The sequence below is a fragment of the Lutra lutra genome, chromosome 7, assembly GCF_902655055.1.
Source record: "Lutra lutra chromosome 7, mLutLut1.2, whole genome shotgun sequence".
In the NCBI taxonomy this organism is placed as follows: Eukaryota; Metazoa; Chordata; class Mammalia; order Carnivora; family Mustelidae; genus Lutra; species Lutra lutra.
This window is the reverse complement of record NC_062284.1, coordinates 30316130-30335673: the sequence shown is the minus strand read 5'-3', so window position 1 is coordinate 30335673 and position 19544 is coordinate 30316130. Positions and strand designations below refer to the sequence as shown.

General features: G+C 49.9%; 1 protein-coding gene across 1 annotated transcript; it reads right to left on the bottom strand.

Annotated features, from left to right (window-relative positions):
* RPP25 (ribonuclease P and MRP subunit p25) lies at positions 1-2948 on the bottom strand. Its single transcript, XM_047738930.1, has one exon. The coding sequence runs from the start codon at positions 2446-2448 to the stop codon at positions 1807-1809; it is 642 nt and encodes a 213-aa protein (XP_047594886.1). The 5' UTR covers positions 2449-2948; the 3' UTR covers positions 1-1806.
* Between the last annotated feature and the right edge of the window lie 16596 nt (positions 2949-19544).

Genomic DNA, 19544 nt, shown 5'->3' with positions numbered 1-19544 from the left:
CAAGAGTTTTATCATTTTCTTCAGATGCACATGCCCAGGACCAGCCCAGGGCACCTTAGCTGTCAGGATAGTGCATTTTTTCAAACCTTCTTGGACCACCAATGAGAGTCGAACAAGCGCACATAAACCCCCTGGCCCTTCGCAGGCATTCGAGAACAAGAAATTAGGGAAAGCAAACCATGCTGGAGTCTGGATGACAGGGCTCACTAATCCAAAGCTCGAGGGGAGAACTCCCTAAAGAGCCCCTCCTGTCAGCGGCCGAAACTCACCTCTTGTCGCTGGATTTATTTCAGAGTTCTGCCAGCAAAGTGACTTACATCCTCCCCCATCTCCTTTCCAGAGGTGCCGTTGAGTTGCATGTGGTAGGGTGTGTTTCTGACATCCTGGGGTTAGATGCCACCCCCCACCCTTACCAACTAGAGTCCTTCCAGCACACAACACTCCTCCCCCACCCCCAGCCCGGGCTGACTTCGGCTTGGACTTGGACGGAGAGGCTTTTGAGGCTGTTATCTCTTAACAGACAGCTGTGCAGGGCTGGAGGCAGCAGCTTATCAGGGAGCCTGCAGTGATTCACAACCCAAGTTCCAGCTTCTCTGCTGAATAGTAATTTCCAGCAGTGGATTTGTGCTCGGTCTCTCTCCTCCCCCTCTCCCAAGGGTGTGCTGTCCTTTCTGAGAGAGAGAGCAGTGAAGGGGAGATCCTACGGATGGTGATGAGAGGTTTTGTGCCAGCTTTCTGGATACGGCTGTCAATTGGCAGGAGGCTGCAGGTTTAGGGAGCCCAGTGGGGTGTGCTCCCTTGGCAGTGACACCCCCCCCCTCAGAAGAGTTCACTGGTGCTTGCCTTCCTTTGTTCCTTCCCAGAAAGGCAATGTGCTCCTCCTTTTCCCTCAGTGGTAATGCACCAGGTGACAAAGGCCCCCCTTCTGGCCCCAAGCCCCTGAGACTAGTGCCAGACAGGGAAGGCTGAGAGAGGGAGAAGCCAGGGAGCGGGCAGTGTGCCTCTCGTTCCAGTTTGAAGCTGTCCAGTCTCTGTGTCTGACTGTGAAGACTCCGAAACCCAAAGTCTCCAGGCTGGAGGGGACTGAGACATAGCGGGGCAGGCCAAAGCAGTTTCCATATAGGTTAAGTGCTAAAGAAAAAACCTAGGGCCAGAGCCATTTTTGGGTTTGTTTTATTAGAAGCACGACTTCAGCTCTGAGACTCAGGGGAGAAGGCAAAGAGTTTTGTCCTGGGTCTCTCCTTCTGGGCCAGTGGGAAAGGGGTTTTTTAAAAGAGCTAGAGCCCATAGAGGTGGCCCTGCACCTCGTCTCAGGATGCTCCTTGATAGCAGGGTAAGGTAGCAGTCTCCCCAGGTGAGGGGCAGAACAGAGCCCCATCAATTCAGACTCCCTTGCCTTCAAGCAGTCCTTTTCTCATCCCCTGCCCTCAACCAGTCAATGGTGGAGGTGATTCCAAGAGCTCTCCTTAGGTTACACCCCGGGGAGGGGGGAGCTCATGACTACTACATGCCTTTAACCCTTGGGGGTCCTGAGCAAGGTTCAGGATTCCCATGGTCCACCACTCCCTCCCTGAAGAAGGTTCCAGCAGGGCTCAGAAAAGCTGAAGGTGGAGTTCTGCATCTTCAGACAACACAAGTGGTGGAACGAAGCTTCCCTGGGGTCCCTCTCATTGCCTTGGGGTCCATGCTGACCGTCTGAGGAGCTATGTCCAGAGCACCGAGGCGTGAAAGGCTGGAGATGCGTCTCAAGGTCGAGGCCCTGGGGGTGAGATCCAGCGCATCTACGTGGACCAGACCCACGAGCTCTCAGGCCTTCTGGTCCTCTTCCGCAGCGCTTGGCTCAGGCTGCAACCGCTTCGAAGAGCCTTCTCCAGCCGCAGGTTCCCCTAGGCTCCTCTTGGACGTTGGTGTAGCTGGCTGGGACGAGGGTCCAGGATGGGAGCTCGGGGGCTGGTAGCCGGGTTGGCACGGATCCAGTGCATCCTTGGAAAGTAGGATGGCGAGGCTGGGCACATTCTTAAGTACACTGAGACTGGCAACCGGCTCGCCAGGCTTCTGACTGGGAGTGGGCCCCGGCGGGAGGCTCTGCCACACCTCGCGCACGCTCCGGTAGCGCAGCCGCGTGACCTGATGCAGGCCCGCCAGGCGGCGCTTGAGGATCTCAGCGCACGTGACGGTCTTGGTGGTGGCCCGACCGCAGCCGCTGAAGACGATGGCGCGCGTGGCTGGCTGCGCCATGCTGGCAGTGGCGAAAGCCAGCAGGTTCCGGATCTTGCTGCCCTCTTTGACCCGCATGTGCACAGCACCAGGCGCCAGGTCCGCGAAGGGGCTGGAGCCCGGGCCGCCCCCCTCAGCCCCACCCCCCACCGGCGCCTCCTCCGAGTGCACCTTACGGAAGTTCTCCATGCGCCGTCGTTGCCCGGACCGCGGGGACGCTGGCTTCGCCATGGGGCCGCCTCAGCCCTGGGGCTGCATGGCCGCCGGTCGCGCCGGCAAGGACCGGCAGGGGTAAGGGTGCGGGAGCGGCGTGGACGCTGGCGGGCGGGCTGGGACGGCGCGATCTTCGTCTCCGACTTCACTCCAGCCGGCGCTGCTCTACGCCGTGCTCTCGGCGCCGGGTGCTCCGCGCCTTTAGCGGAGGCCCCGCCTGGGAGCCTGGGAGCCCCCGCCCCTACCGTCAGGCTCCGCCCCTAACTCCGCTTGGCCCGCCCCCGTCCTAGCCTCTGCCGGCTCCGGGATCCAGTCCCGCCCGAGTCTAGCCACTGGGGCTAGGGAGCCTCGCGCTCCGAGAGGTGTAGTGGCAGCCAGGGGGTGACCTGCCGGGCGAAGTTCCCCTACAGTCGCCATCTGCCCTCCCTGAGCCAACCATCATAAACGGGCGACCTAAATAAAAACTGTGTTTGCGGTACAAAAGCTGCTTCAAGCCGGGTCCCCGAGCCTTGCGCGTTGGCCGCCTCTGTCACCTCTCAAGGAGGGTTTTCCGAGAGGCCTGCTGGCGCCTCTTTCCCCCACTCCTCAGGGAACACTCCCACTCCGTCCCTCCCGCGCCGGAGCCGCTCTTGTCGCCTCAAGGACAGCCTGTGCATGGTCAGCAGAGTGCGGAGGCGCTGCCCTCGGACGACTACGTCGCGGCATGGTCTTCGCAGGGCGGCGGGAGACTGAGGTCTCAGCTCGCTGCGCCTGACCGGAGGCTCCGGGACCCCCGTACGCCTGGGCTGAGGGGTGAGGCGCTGGGCCAGGCTGTCCCTGAGGCGAAAGGGAAGAGAACAAGGAGAGCCCTTCTCAAGGGGAGTTAAGCTCCCCGCACCCATGGAGCGTCCGCTAAGAGAGAGGCATGCTTTAGGGTAAGCCAGGCACAGTTCCCTGGTAATGTGGATCCCCTTCTTCCCAGGTGGAACTCGTCAGCCAGCCTTGGCCCCCTGAGACTCAGTGGGGTCCTTTTTCAAAAAGGAGGCTGGATGAAGGCAGGTGTTGGGAGGAGAAGGGAGGAAGGTGGAGAAGTTGAAGCCTCAGGGGCATTAGGAAGCTACCGAGAACACCACAGGGCTGGGAGAGTAACCCCGACATCCTGCCAGGAGAGGTGGACAGTGAGGGTGAGACTGGGGGCTGAAGGGATGATGATCGGAGGGAAGTTAGAAGGAGCTGGACCCCGCCCCCAGAATTGCTCTAGGACTTCGCCCCTCACCCTTTCACGCGCCTGGCGCAAGCGAGGGAGTGGTGCAGACCTGATCCAGGCGGGGTAGCCGAGCACCGCGGTGGCGGAGAGGCGCAGCGAGAGCTGCAGCGGGCGCGAAACCTCAAAAGTGCGAGCGGCCTGACAGTGCCTGGGGGGAGCTGAGTCCCAGCCCCGTTGTGGGGCTGCCGTGTGGACTTCTGCCTTCTCACAGCTGTTGTCGCCTCCTCGCCTCTTGTTTGTCCTAGCTCTCGGCCTCTGCTGTTCAGAACCCAGGCTGACCCCATTACCGCCTTTTGGGGGAATGGCTGGAGCTGGTGGACTTTGCGCCCCAACGTCCGAGTGACCGACTCCGTCCGGGATATCCTGGTCGCACGCTAGGCTCAGGGGCCCTCGGGGTCCCGCTTGGAGCCTGGACTTCGGCTCAGCCCAGCTCCCGCGGGCCCCACTAGGATCCGCCACAGTCGCGGAGGCACAGCAGCCTTGAGAACGCAAAGACTGACTGCAGCGCTTGGCGGCGGGCGCAGGGAACCTCACATTCCGTAAGACCGAGGTAGCTGTGGGACTTAAAGGGCAGCAGTTTCTGCTAGGCCTGGGGAAAAGTCCTGGAACCGGTGGGATCTACGGTAGAAGGGGTTGGTTAGGGAAGAAGCGAGCTCTCCATCCGCAGGAGTATGCAAGCCCAGGCCGAACCTTACTTGGAGGGGATATAGGCCGGATCTGCAGTTTGGTGGACGGGGCCTGGGAGCTCCCGATTTGCGTCGGGTTAGCACGCCCCTCCCCCTTCTCCCACCTCCAGCTGTAGAACACACGGATTCACTTCGCTCCCCCCGGAAGCGAGAGCGCGGAAAAGGCCCGCATTCCCTCCGGGTCCCTTCCCCTTCCCCGCTCCCTCTGCAGCACTTAAAATGTAAATGTACATCGTGATTAGCCGCCGGGTCGCTAATTACCGCTGAAGCCATTCATTACCCTGTCAGCGCGCGTCCTAGCCTGCCGTCTGTGCGCTCCAGCTGGGCGGTGGGGGGTGGGAGGGTGGGAAGGTTCAAGGAGTGGGGGAACTGTGAGTAAGGGTGAGGAGATTGGCCGGGAGGAAGCGGGGGCGGAAGAGGGGCAGTGGGGATGAAAAAATGGGTGGGCGGTGATGTACCGGGGCGAGGCAGGAAGAGGGGAGAAATGCGCTGGCGGCTAGGATTGGGGACAGAGAAGTGGAGAGGATACGCGTGGGGGAGGGCTGGGGAGGGGAGGGGAGAGGAGGGGCGAGGTTAGAGAGCAAACAGGGCCTGGGAGAATACGCGGGGAGGCGGCCAGGAACCCCGGAGAAGGGGCGAACACGGTTGGGAGGGGAGTAGAGGGCTCAACTCGGAAGGTGGGCAAGTAAATTTGCGTATGGGTGGCGCAGACCCCGCGACGGTTGGAAACATGGAAAGACAGTCAAGGCTGTTAAAGAGTTGGGTAGGGCCGAGAGTATTTTTTTTTTTTTTTTAAAGGCGCGCGAGTTGGGGGGGAATCTATTTCCATATGTGTGCGTTTGTAGATGTAAATGTATTTTTAAAATATCTTTAAGAAAAGAGCACACTGCATCTGTTACCTCGGAAGCAGCATTCAGTTTTTGTGAGCCTCTTGAAGAAAAGAGCTACTGAATACAGAATTTAGCACAGAACCCTGGAACAGCCTGTGTACGGGAGGTACTGACCTTGGAGCCCGAGCTTCATTACCTCCTTTTTGCCTCTATGTGACCTTGGGCAATTTACTTAATTTCTGTGCCTTGCTTTTCTCGGCTGTGAAACGGGGCTGACATAGGAACCGGTCTCCTAAACGGGCTGTGAGACACATCGCAGTCTTAGAAACTTGGCTGGTAGATTCTCGGGAAATGTTGGCTAGTATTTTTCACATATGATTGGAGATTTAAATAAATTTAAAAAAAAATTTAAAGGGAGGCGAGGGGGAAAGAAAGCTGGTGAAAGGAAAGGAAAATGGGCAAAGCCTTGGCAAGAGCAGTTTTCCTGATATGTTAGGGACTACTTAGTGGCAGCTTGAAATCCTTTCACCCTCAGAGGAGGTGATAGGGTGGCTAGACTGGAGCCCGGGTTTACCCCCTGCAGCGACAGCTCCCTGCTCTGCAAGAGGACCTTTCCCGCAGCAGTGCACCCTGCCTCTGTGGACAAGTCTCTTCTCACCCCAAAACTGGGAGAAATCCCCAGGCACAGAGCAGGTCTCCTCCTCCTCTGTCTCGATGGCAGGAAGAGCAAGCATGAGGACATGATCCTGAAGAAGCTGCTCCTAGTCCTAGCCCCTCTGGGCAAGGACTTGGGAGCATGCAAAGGAGTCAGGAATTAGAAATTTAGAAGGGGGCCCAAGAGAGCTCACTACAAAGTGCCCAGCAATGGGTCAGGTACTTTTTTTTTTTTTTAAAGATTTTATTTATTTATTTGACAGAGAGATCACAAGCAGGCAGAGAGGCAGGTAGAGAGAGAGGAGGAAGCAGGCTCCCTGCTGAGCAGAGAGCCCGATGCGGGGCTCGATCCCAGGACCCTGAGATCATGACCTGAGCCGAAGGCAGCGGCTTAACCCACTGAGCCACCCAGGCGCCCCCAGGTACTTTTTTTTTTAAGTATTTTTTTTTAATTTTTAAAGATTTAATTTTAAAGATTTATTTATTATTATTATTTGACAGATAGATCACAAGTAGGCATAGCGGCAGGCAGAGAGAGGGGGGAAAGCAGGCTCCCCACTGAGCAGACAGCCTCATGTGGGGCTTGATCCCAGGATCCTGGGATGATGACCTGAGCTGAAGGCAGAGGCTTTAACCCACTGAGCCACCCAGGTGTTCCTGGGTCAGGTACTCTTTTTTTTTTTTTTGGGTCCGGTACTCTTAACAGATATATTCCCCAATGCAATTTTCATAATCTTCCTTTTCATCATTTGGAAACTGTGGCACAGAGAGGTTAAGTAACTTGCCCAGTCATCACAGCTAGAAAGCAGTGACCACACGTGTTTGAATGCAGGTGCTCTGACTCACTTTACTACCTCACCTGAGTGAGTATAAGAGAAAAGGAAACTCAAATGATCTGAGCTGCCTATTAAAGGTATGAGTTGGAGCGCCTGGGTGGCTCATTGGGTTGAGCCTCTGCCTTTGGCTCAGGTCATGATCTCAGGGTCTTGGGATCGGGCGCCACATCGGACTCTTTGCTCAGCGGGGAGCCTGCTTCCCCTCTGCCCCTGCCTGCCTCTCTGCCTACTTGTGATCTCTGTCTGTCAAATAAATAAATAAAATCTTAAAAAAAAAAATAAAGCTCTGAGTTGACTTTGGGGAGAGCAGATGTTTCTACAATGGGGAAGATATATTGCTTATCTATTGCTGCATAAAAAATTATCCCTAGGGGCACCTGGATGGCTCAGTGGGTTGGGCCTCTGCCTTCAGCTCAGGTCATGATCCCAGGGTCCTGGGATGGAGCCCCACATCAGGCTCTCTGCTCAGGGGGGAGCCTGCTTCCTCCTTTCTCTCTGCCTGCCTCTCTGCCTACTTGTGGTCTCTGTCTGTCAAATAAATAAATAAATAAATAAATAAATAAAATCTTTAAAAAAAAAAAAGAAAAAATTATCCCCAAAACTCAGCAGACTGAAACAAAAACAAAACTCAGCAGGTTGGAACAAAAAACAAAAACAAAAACTCAGCAGGTTTCTGAGGGCTACAGACCCAAGAGCAGTTTCGAAGGGTGGTTCTAGGTCAGGGTCTTTCCTGAGGGTACAGGCAAGATGTTGGCTGGATCTGGCAGATCTGCTTCCCTGCTTACTCGCATGTTAGTCTCACATGTTGGTTTGAGGCCTCAGTTCCTTATCACACTGGATCTTTCCATAGATGTGTTCATAACCGTGGACTTCCCCAGAGCAAGTGATGAGAAAGAGAGAGACCAAAAAAACGAAAACAAAAACAAAAAAATGAGCAGGAAGCCACAGTACATTTTGTAGCCCAGGTTCTTCTGAAGAGGAGTTAGGTTCTACTTCATGAAGGGAGCAGTGTCAAAAAATCTGTAGACATTTCAAAGCCACAGCAGAAGGGGAGTATTTGGGAGGCAAACTTAGGAGGAGAGACAATCGGGAATCAACATATTGAAGCAAATATGTGGAAAGACTTTGAATCAGGAAAGCCAAATATATTTCCTGGTGTATGGAAAGCTCTTAATAATTTTTTTTAAAGATTATTTATTGGGGCGCCTGGGTGGCTCAGCAGGTTAAGCTTCTGCCTTCAGCTTAGGTCATGATCCCAGGGTTCTGGGATCGAGTCCCGCATCGGGCTCTCTGCTCAGCGAGGAGCCTATTTCCCTCTCTCTCTCTGCCTGCCTCTCTGCCTACTTGTGATCTCTGTCTGTCAAATAAATAAACTCTTTTAAAAAAAATAAATAAAGATTATTTATTTATTTGAGAGAGAGTGCATGCTAGGGTGTGAGGTTGGGGGAGAGGGGAGGGGCAGAGAGGGAGAATCCCAAGGCAACACTGCTCTGAGCACAGGGCCCAAAGCAGGGCTCTATTTCAAGACCCTAAGATCATGACCTGAGCTGAAACCTGGAGTCAGACGCTTAACCCACTGAGCTACCCAGGAGCACCAATAAATGTTTGCTAAACAGTTGCATGAGTGACAACTTTTCTTTTCTTTTTTAAAGCATCGGTGTTTACTGTTTTTCTTTTTAAAAAGATTTTATTTATGGGGCGCCTGGGTGGCTCAGTGGGTTAAGCCTCTGCCTTCAGCTCAGGTCATGATCCCGGGGTCCTGGGATCGAGCCCCACATCGGGCTCTCTGCTCAGCGGGGAGCCTGCTTCCTCCTCTCCCTCTGCCTGCCTCTCTGCCTGCTTGTGATCTCTCTCTGTCAACTAAATAAATAAAATCTTAAAAAAAAAGATTTTATTTATTTATATGACAGAGAGAGACACAGTGAGAGAGGGAACACAAGCATCAGGAGAAGGAGAGGGAGAAGCAGGCTTCCCACTGAGCAGGGAGCCCAATGCGTGGCTCTATCCCAGGACCCCAGGATCATGACCTGAGCCAAAGGCAGATGCTTAACCATCTGAGCCACCCAGGAGCCCCAAGTGTGACAACTTTTCTGAGATTGTTTTCAAGTCCTTGGTCATTGGGCATAAGCTCACTCACTATAAGCTCACTTACCACTTTACAGGGCTCTCTCTCTCTTTTTTTTTTAATATTTTATTTATTTATTTGTTTGACACACACAGAGAGAGAGATCACAAGTAGGCAGAGAAGCAGGCAGAGAGAGAGGGGGAAGGCTCCCTGCTGAGCAGAGAGCCCGATTCCGGGCTTGATCCCAGGACCCTGAGATCACGACCTGAGTGGAAGGCAGAGGCTTAACTCTCTGAGCCACCCAGGTGCTCCTACAGGGCTTTCTTGAAGGCTGAGTGGGACTATAGCTATCAGAGCTCCTTGTAAATTTAACACTGCTAGGCAATGAAGCCTGGAGGGGGAACTTGGCCTGGGAGAGACCAAGAGCTCAGCCATGGAGAAGTCCCTGTCCAGGCCTGATAACTTCTCACAGACTGAGTCCCCAGACCCTAGGGAAATGCTCTGATTCTAGCTCCTCAGCTCTGTCCCCACCCCAGCCCAGTCTCCTCACCATGCCTCACCTCCAGTTATTGCTTTTGCCCATGGGCCAGCCAGGACAGGACCCAGGAGTCCTAACACCTGTCAAGCCTCTGCCTTCAGGCTGCTTCGTTCTCCTTGCTGGCTCTGGCCTCAGAGGTGGAAAATAGGAGTTTGCGGTATAGACCCAGTGAGCCCAGCAACCTTGCCTGAGATTCGATTGCTTTCCTAGCATCAGGCCAAGTCACCTGAGTCCCAAGAGGAAGTAAAGGAAAGACAAGTGTAGTAAAAAGCTACTCACCTGGGCACAGTTAGAGTTCCCAGGAGCGTGCTGGGCCCCAAAACACTTCCCAAAAGCCTGTTGTGATGCCTGAAATTCCCCATGATTGCTTCCACCTTTGAATCAGCTTTCCCCTGAGAAGATAAGGTTATACTTCTAAATCTAATGGTGGAGATTGACCTAAAACCAAAGAAACAGGATGTTTGAGAACCTTGGTAGGGGAGTGGGGGGGAGGAGAGTATAGAGCTGATAAGGTGAGGGAATATTTACCAATCACAGCTGAGATTTACTGAGCATTTACTGTGTACCGGGCATTACACTCATCACGTACTAGCTCATCTCATACAAGCACTATTTAGGAGCTGCTACCCATTTCGTAAGTAAGGTAGAGCCAGATCCAAAGTCAGGTAGGTAGCCTGGCTCCAGCATCTATTATTATTATTATTTTTTTCTTTAAGAGAGAGAGCGTGGAAGCATGGAAGATGCAGAGGGAGAGAAAGAATCTTAAGCAGGTTCCATGGTCAGCACGAGCCCGATGTAGGGCTTCATCTCACAACCCTGAGATCATGACCTGAGCTGAGTCAAGAGTTGGATGCTCAACCAAATGAGCCACCAAGGTGCCCCCCAAATGTGTTCTTAATCCTGGAACTAGACCCCCTAGAGGAGGGAGAGGCAGCAGGGTGAAAGCCATCAGCTATGGGTCTCTGTAGTCATCCAGAACAAAGGTCCTGGACTCCAGGGTAGATGTCTGCTCTGCCAGGGCTTGCCTGGGATGAGGGGCACCAGGGCTGCTCTTCCTTCTCCAGCTCTGACTTGGGGCAGAGCTAGGGTGCTTAGTTTGTGCCTTCCCAGAATTAAAACTATCCTTTAGGGGTGCACTGAGTTTTTTGATAAGTTAGAAAATGCTGGGGCGCCTGGGTGGCTCAGTGGGTTAAGCCGCTGCCTTCGGCTCAGGTCATGATCCCAGATCCTGGGATCGAGTCCCACATAGGGCTCCTTGCTCAGCAGGGAGCCTGCTTCTCCCTCTGCCTCTGCCTGCCACTCTATCTGCTTGTACTCACTCTCGCTCTTGCTCTCTCTCTCTCCCTGACAAAAAAAAAAAAAAAAAAAAAAAAAATGCTTGCCCATCCAACACCCAGAAGCAGCTAGTGGAGTGATTAAGAATATGGACTCTGGGGGTGCCTGGGTGGCTCAGTCGTTAAGCATCTGCCTTCAGCTTCAGCTCAGGGCATGATCCCAGGGTCCTGGGTTGAAGCCCCGGATTGGGCTTTCTGCTCAGCAGGAAGCCTGCTTCTCCCTCTCTCACTCCCCCTGCTTGTGTTCCCTCTCTTGCTGTGTCTCTCTGTCAAATAAATAAATAAAATCTTAAAAAAAAATAATATGGACTCTGGAGCCCATGGCCTGAGTTTGCATCCTAGCTCTGCCTCTTGCTAACTGTGCCCTTGGAACTTCTCTGTGCCTCAGTTTCCTCTCCTGTTAAATGGAAATGATGATGTAAGTGCTTACCTCCTGGGACTGTCTCAGGTTATCCCCCCAGTACCGCCATGGGATCACCACTCCCACATTTCAGAGACAAACTTGTCCTTGCCCATTTAGCTACTGAACAGTCAAGCTTGTGGGCAAACAGAGGGTGGGGTGAAAAAAAAAAGGCGAAACAGAATATTAACCTCCACGAGGCAGCCAGAGCTGTTGGGCCCCAGCTGTTTGTGGACAGGCAGGAATGCAGGCCCAGTGGTTTTATTTTGCTTGTGTGTGATTTAACATTTTTGGCTTCATTTCAGTGGGGAATGGCTGTATCAGCTTTCCCGAATGCTGCGTATGTAGAGAGCCCTTCTCCCATCGCATCCTGTCAGAGTCAGGCTTATGGAGAAGTGTGTCATTTTGTTGCTGTAGAGGCACGTAGGGTCTGGAGCACTGGGAAGAAGCCAGGAAACAGTTCTGTGTTCCCTGGGTCACCTCTCTTCCTGGCAGTTGCCCCTTCCATGCCTCTCTATGGTGGTGAGAATAGAAACATGACTTTTCACATGACACCCCTGCCACCCTATCCCTCTTCCTGCCAGTCCAGAGAAGAGCCCTCAAATCAAGCTGGATGAATTGGGGCTCCTTCCAGTTCAAGGTTGTTACTTGGTCAAATCCTCTTTAAGGCCGTGAAGATTCCCTGTTACTACCAGCTAATTAATTATGTCCTTCCTTCTCTCCAGCAAAAGATGAAGTTAATCAAATCTGCCTACCATCTATTGTTCCAAAATAACTCACAAGGTGCCCTGTACATACTGTCCCGGAAGATAAATTGTATATATTTCAGCAAGGGAAAGAAGGTATGTTGTTTGCAGAATTTCTGGGAGAACTCTCTCTGCCTAGAAATTATGTGTGTTTGCTGATTAATGATCTTCCTGGGGAACCTGCCTTGGAAGAGATAATAGAGTTAAGAGTGGATGTCACCAAGCCTCATCATTCCCGCCTCCAGGAGAAGTCATGGAGACCGGCAGATCTCTGAAGTTGTTGTCTTTTCTTCTCCTCCTCCTCCTCCTCCTTCTTCTTCTTTCTTCTTTTTAAAATTTTTTAGATTTTATTTATTTGACAGAGCGAAAGAGAGAGAGAGAGAGCACAAGCAGGGGAAGCAGAGGGCAGAGGCAGAAGCCAACTCTCCGATGAGCAGGGAGCCAGATGGGGGCCAAGATCGCAGGATCCTGGGATCATGATCTGAGCCGGAGGCAGACACCCAACCAACCGAGCCACCATGGTACCCCAGTAGTTGTCTTTTGTTTCCACATATCTTCCCTGTGGGTTGAGGGTGCACACCTTCCAGAATCTGCCCTGAATTCCAGGTGTTTTCAAAAAAACAAGCTAAAACACTTCATGGTTATACTTGACAGTTTCATGTTTTAAAATGTCAACCTGCTTCAGGTCCCTACTGCTGGGTAACAAATCACCTTAAAATGTCATGGCTGGGCGTCTGGGTAGCTCAGTTGGTTAAGCATCTGCCTTCGGCTCAGATCATGATCCTAGGGTCCTGGGATGAGCCCCACATCAGGCTTCTGCTCGGCAGGGAGCCTGGTTCTCCCTCTCCCGCTCCCCCTGCGTGTGTTCCCTCCCTGTCTCTCTCTCTGTCAAATAAATAGAATCTTAAAAAAAAAAAAAAAAAAGATGGAGGCTAAACCAACCTTCCTGCTACGGAATTGGGGGTTTTGGAGCTGATCATCAGCAGTTCCAGAGAGAGATGAGGGCTGGGAAGAGGCGAGGACCCAGGGAAGAGTTGAAGTATGTAGAGCAGCCCAGCATCACAGTGGCCCATGTGCTGCTGGAAGACAAGGCCAGGGCGGTAAGTCTCTGAGTTTGGTGATAACCAAAAATGTTCTAGAGACAGTCATGTATGATATTTATTATTTTATTATTTTATTTTTTAAAAGATTTTATTTATTTAGTTGATGGAGATCACAAGTAGGCAGAGCAGCAGGCAGAGAGAGAGGGAGAGAGAGAAAGGGAAGCAGGCTCCTCGCTGAGCAGAGAGCCTAATGCAGGGCCCTGAGATCATGACCCGAGCCGAAGGCAGAGGCTTAACCCACTGAGCCACCCAGGCACCATGTATGATATTTTTTGTTGTTGTTAAAGATTTTATTTATGTATTGAGAGGGAGAGAGAGTACAAATGGGGGGAGAGGCAGAGGGTGAGGGAGAGAGAGGATCTCAACAGACTCTACACTGAGCACGAAGCCCAGCGCAGCACTGGATCTCACGGCCTTGAGATCATGACCTGAGCCAAAATCAAGAGTGGACGCTTAACCAACAGAGCCATCCAGGTCCCTGGGACAGTCATGTATGACATTAACTACTTATTGTTCTAATTGGTCCAGAAATTTATTTTTTTATGGTTATGCTTAACCATGTTTTTATTTTCACAATAAGTTGCATATAAAAACAAAAGAATAGGGCACCTAGAAGCAGCTCATACTAGCCTATGAGAGCCAAATGTTAAGTTTTTTATTTTGTAGTCTGGTTGTTAAACTACAACCACTATTAAAGGTTGAATTATATCATGGGCGCCTGGGTGGCTCAGTTGGTTAAGTGACTGCCTTCAGCTCAGGTCATGATTCCAGAATCCTGGGATTGAGTCCTGCATCCGGCTCCCTGCTCCATGGGGGTTCTGCTTCTCCCTCTGACCTCTTATGCTCTCCCTCACTGTCTCTCTCTCAAATAAATAAATAAGATCTTTAAAAAAATGTTTAATTAGGTATGCCTGGGTGGCTCAGTGGGTTAAGCCTTTGCCTTCGGCTCAGGTCATGATCTCAGGGTCCTGGGATGGAGCCCTACATCGGGCTCTCTGCTCATCAGGGAGCCTGCTTCTGCCTCTCTCTCTGCCTGCTGCTTTGCCTACTTGTGATCTCTCTCTGTCAAATAAATAAATAAAATCTTTTAAAAAAAGTTTAATTATATCAGCTTATAATTAAGTAGCTGCATTAAAAGAAAAGTAATAAATATTCAACTCATTCAAAAGTTACCACATTCTAATAACTTAAGAACATTTTACTATTCATGCTCTTGAATTAATTTAGGCTTCTTGTGTCTGTGAGGTGGTAATACTGTGTAACGGTGTGCTGTGGGACATCTTTGCCTGACACCGCATTCAGGAACATCATACTGGTAGCTTGAAATCAGCCACAGTGGAAGTACTTTCATCACAGAAATTAGCAAACACTACAGATACAGAATTGATTTATTGTTATTTATTTTTTAATCATCTTTGCTCATTCATCAGTTGTAACTGTAGGCTTTGGAGGCAAGTGTAAAGGAAAAACTGATGAGATGAGAATCAGTTGGCTATAAGGAATTGCTAATAAACTGTATTGTGTATTTTATTATGTGTACATTGTGTGTTACACATTCTTTCTATCAGTAACTCTTGCAATAAGTATATATATATATACATTTTTCCTATGAAGAGCTGCTTGTTTAACATTCACCAAACACACTATTCAACCAAGTTTCCTTGTCCCTGTGACTGGCAGTGGGGGCGATGGTGTGCAACACAGATGTGGGCCTGCTCCGTCACCCTTGGCCCTGAACTCAGTCTGATGGGGAGTCCAATACCTAGCTAACAACACAGCACAGGGTGGCAGGAAAGGAAGGGGCAGAGGCATCTGGTCCATGGACCTAACCAGAGGATCTGAGACTCATGTGGGCACTTGAAGTATGAGTGGGAATCAGCTAGCCAAAGGAATACCATGAACAATACCCAGCTGTTGATAGGAACAATGGGAACAGAGGATGGGAAGTTGAGGGGCCCAGGGTGTACTGTGACTGCAGTTAGTGGAAGTAGATTTTGCTGGACATGTCTGTTCTAACTTGACAAGTAAGCGGTGGGTGTTGCATGTTTGCAGCTGCTGGCTAGGCTATAAGGGGTGGTGGTGATGAGGACTTGAGCTGCATAGGCCAATAGGCTACGGGGCAGCGCCCAGCTCTTCAGCAGCCTTCAGAACAACCTAGCTAGCTAGTGGAATACTAGCACTTGCTGGCATTAGTCACTGCAGGCGTGGCTGCCCCCAAGTGGTTTATTGGAGGCACTGCTGATAGAAAGGAAGCAATGTGGAGTGGCCGTGGCCTAGGGCTTGCTACACAGGCAAGAAGTGGAGGTTGGGAATCATATTTGTTTCCCAGACTCAGGCTGTTCCAGTGATCCTCATCTTTTTAAGCTAACAATACTGAGTTATAACTTATAAACAATAGAGGACACAGATCTGAAGTTTTCGGTTTAATACGTTTTGATAATTTTATATAACTTGTAACGACCACCCAAAACAAGATCTAGAGTATTTCTATCACCCCAGAAATGTTTTATTCTGTCTCTTTGAACTGAGTCTACCCACCCTCCCGCCACCCGCCCCCCCAAGTAAGCAACCCCTATCCTCGTTTGTATCACGTAAATTTTCCTGTTGTTAAACTTCATATAAGTGAAATCATATAGTATGGAGTGTTTTTTGTTTTGTTTTGTCTGGCCTATTTTGCTTAATATATTTTAGATTCACCCATATTGTTGGATGTAGTCACTGCTCATTCATTTCACTCCTTGAGTCATATTACATTGTATGAATATATAATAATGTGTTTATCCTTTCTATTATTGATGGCTATTTCCAGTTTTTAGCTACTACAAATAAATAAATTTGCTCTTTGGTGAACCTATGTTTTTATTTCTCTTGGGTTTAGACCTTGCTAGGTCAAACAGTAACTCTATGTTTAACTTTTTTTTTTTTATGTTTAACTTTTTGAAGAACTGCCAGGCTGTTTTCCAAAGTGGCTACACTATTTTACAATCCTATCAGCAGAATATGAGGGTTCCAGTTTCTCCTGTCAATACTGAGTATCTGTCTTCTTGACTATAACCATTCTAGTGCTTGTGTAATGGTGTTTAATTGTGGATTTGATTTGCATTTCTCTGATGACTAATGATGGTGAGCATGTTTTCATGTGCTTATCAGCCATCTGTATATCTTTTTAGGAGAAATTTTCCTTCCTTCCTTCCTTCTTTCCAGGTAAACTCTAGGCCCAATGTGGGGCTTTAACTCACCACCCCAAGATCAAGGGTCGTATGCTTTACCGACTGAGCCAACCAGACACCCCTTCTTTGGAGAAATTTCTATTCAGATCCTTTGCCCATTTTAATTAATTAATTAATTAATTAATTAAAAATATTTTATTTATTTATTTGTCAGAGAGAGAGAGAGCAGAAGCAGGGAGAGCTGCAGACAGAGCAGGCAGAGGGAGAAGCAGGTTTCCTGCTGAGCAGGGAGCCTGATGTGGACTGGATCCCAGGACCTCAGGATCATGACCAGAGCCGGTGGCAGATGCTTAACCAACTGAGCCACCCAGGTGTTCCTCCTTCGCCCATTTAAAAAGTGGTTTATTTTTCATTGTATTATTGAGTTTTGTGAATTCTTCATATATTCTACCTGCAAGTCTTCTATCAGATATGTGGTTTGTCAATACTTTCTCCCATTCTGTGGGTTTCCTTGATGGAGTTTCCAGTCTGGTTGGGGAGAGAAGACATACACAGGGGAGAGGAACTCTATGGGGAGGCCTAGGATGAACTCTCTGAGTTGTAGGGTTGACCACCTGACTAGTTAGTGGACTGAATGAGCTGCTCTGACATTGCTGTGGTTCTGCAGGTAAGAAGGTGGGTCATTGTATACACAGTGCCATGGGATCAGACATATATGCTAAGTGTAGGGACCTGACATCTCACAAGACCAGGAGCATGGAGTGGGATGGGGGGGTGGGGCAGGAGGGTCTTTCTTAAGAAAGGAGATTCCATATTGCAATCTTCCACAGGACTACTGGTTTACCTTGGAGGCAGCATGATGTGACTTGAGAGCCTGATGGACTTGGGTTTAGATCTTGGTTGTAGTAGATGCTACTACATTGTGTTCTCTCCCTTCTTCCTTAACCATTTCTGATGACTTCTTACTGCAAGCCCCTGGGATTTTCTGCCCAAGGACTTTCTGCTCAGAAGGCACACTGGAAAGTCTGAAAATGCCAGGAGCAGCTCTCAACCCTTAGTTTCCTCACTTGTTTGGTGGGACAGCTGTGTTGCATTCTATACTGTGTCCCAGAGGTCCCCCATAATGATGCCCGCCAACCACCCCCAACGCGAACATTGCCCACGGTGGTAACCTGCTCATTATTGCACCCTGAATTGGTTTCCGTTCATTTCTTTGTTTCTGCTTCCTCCACAACTCTACCAGTGTTTCCTGGGTATCATCTCTCAAAAAGGTCATTTGTACTCACATCCTTATCCCATTGTCTGTTTCTGGGGTTTCCCAGAAACCCCTAAAAATACTAAAAAATACTAGTTCTTCCATTTCTTAGAAATCAATTTTATTTCCTTGGGCAAATCACTTCACCTCTTTAAGCCTCACTTTGCTCAGACACAAATTGGGGATAATAGCACAACTTCACAGAATAGTCATGAGGCTTAGCATCTCACTCAGACATATTAAGGGTTTAGCAAATCCTCTTTTATTTTCAGTTTTAGACACATTTTCAGGTTTAGACAAATCCTCTATTATTTTCAGTTGCTTATTGGCCTATAACATAGATACTATCCCAGACACCCTTTGGTGGACATGCCTCATCCAACCATAGCGAGGCAAGAGAAGACAAGTGGCCTGGAGCTGGCCCTATGAGTGACTGGATTCTTGCTCCCAGTTACTTACTCCCTCCCTGCAATTGACATCCCCACTGTTTGTTATGCCTTGCATCGTCTAGAGAGAGCATGTCTTCTGTCTCTCATGCATTAGCCATATGACATGCTTTGGTGAGTGGCATGTGACATTTGCCACATGTGAGAAGAAGCTTTAAATGATTTGCATGATTTGGCTCAGGCTTTTTCATTCCTGCCCTCAACCATGAGAAAGACATGTTCCCCACATGTTCCCAGCACACAGTATAAACAAACAGTTATTAACTGTGTAACAGTCCTTGTGTTACATGTGTCTACATGTGTTAATGCATTTCATTGTCACAGAAAACCTAGATACAGGTCCTGTTCTCACCACCCTTGTTTTATATATGTGGAAAACTAAGGTTCAGTAAGAACAAGTACCTTGATCAAACCACCAAGCTGGGGAAAGGCAGGCAGTCTGCTTTCTAGGTCCATATTCTTTTTTTTTTTTTAAGATTTTATTTATTTATTTGACAGAGAGATCACAACTAGACAGAGAGGCAGGCAGAGAGAGAGGGAGAAGCAGGCTCCCTGCTGAGCAGAGAGCCCGATGCGGGGCCCGATCCCAGGACCCTGAGATCATGACCCGAGCCGAAGGCAGAGGCTCAATCCACTGAGCCACCCAGGCGCCCTCTAGGTCCATATTCTTAACCACTGCATTGTGCTCCTTCTCATTGTAGGTGATCAGCATGTTTGTTGACTAAAAGTTTGTTTAAATGATTGTCATCACTGACAACATTGTTCCTTTGCATTTACCCACACTCTGAAGATGTAATCCACTGGGACAAAGATGGGCTTATGACTCTGGACCTGGATATTTTCCTGTCTTATTTTTTGGACAACTAAGAGGTCCTTCTGATTCTCCTGACTGGGAAAAAATCCTCTGACATTTCTCCGGTAGGACCCACATGAACCACAAGATATCTCCTGTGAATACTGTGTGGAGCCCAGACAGATAACCTATAAACTTCAATGTGGACCTCAGGCCCCTCTCCTAAAGGCTTATGTAAACCCCTATATCTTTCCCTAGGCTCACATGGACTCCCTACATCTCTCCTGTTAGGAGTCATTTTTTTTTTAAGATTTTATTTATTTATTTGACACAGAGAGAGAGAGATCACAAGTAGGCAGAGAGGCAGGCAGAGAGAGAGGGGGAAGCAGGCTCCCTGCTGAGCAGAGAGCTGATGCGGGGCTCGATCCCAGGACTCCGAGATCATGACCTGAGCTGAAGGCAGAGGCTTAACCCACTGAGCCACCCAGGCACCCCAGGAGCCATGTTTGACAACTCCTCAAGTTCCCATTCCTTATCTTATTGAGTCCTCCCCATAGCTCTGTAAATCAGCTAAAGCTTGCATTATAGCAGGGACAGAGAACAGTGACTATGTGAATGAACCAGGGACAGGACTAACAGCAGAACCCAGTGTCCTGCCCTGTAGCACATGATTGGCCTGGTAGCCAGACTATACTTCCTACTCAACCCTCCATAGCCCCTTAAACTCCCTCCCTTCTCTTCCCTCTCCCTCGCTATTTCTTGTCTGCCTTTCTTCCCTCCCACCCTCTTTCCATCCCAGCTGTGGGAGTGTGGTCCCACTCCCAGCAGGCTAGAGCCAGACAATGGGCCATTATTCTGGGCAAAGAATCCCCTCAGTGTCTCCCACCCACGGAGGCCCCCTTCCAGGCGCAGGATGGTGTGAGTGGAGGGCACTATGAAGGGCAGGAGCCATTGGCTGGGAGGACAGAGGGTGGCCTTGGTTGTCGAGATCCCACAGGAGGTTTGCAACATA

Excerpts from the sequence above, each read along its gene's own strand:
- RPP25 (XM_047738930.1), bottom strand. The coding sequence starts at position 2,448 with ATGGCGAAGCCAGCGTCCCCGCGGTCCGGGCAACGACGGCGCATGGAG.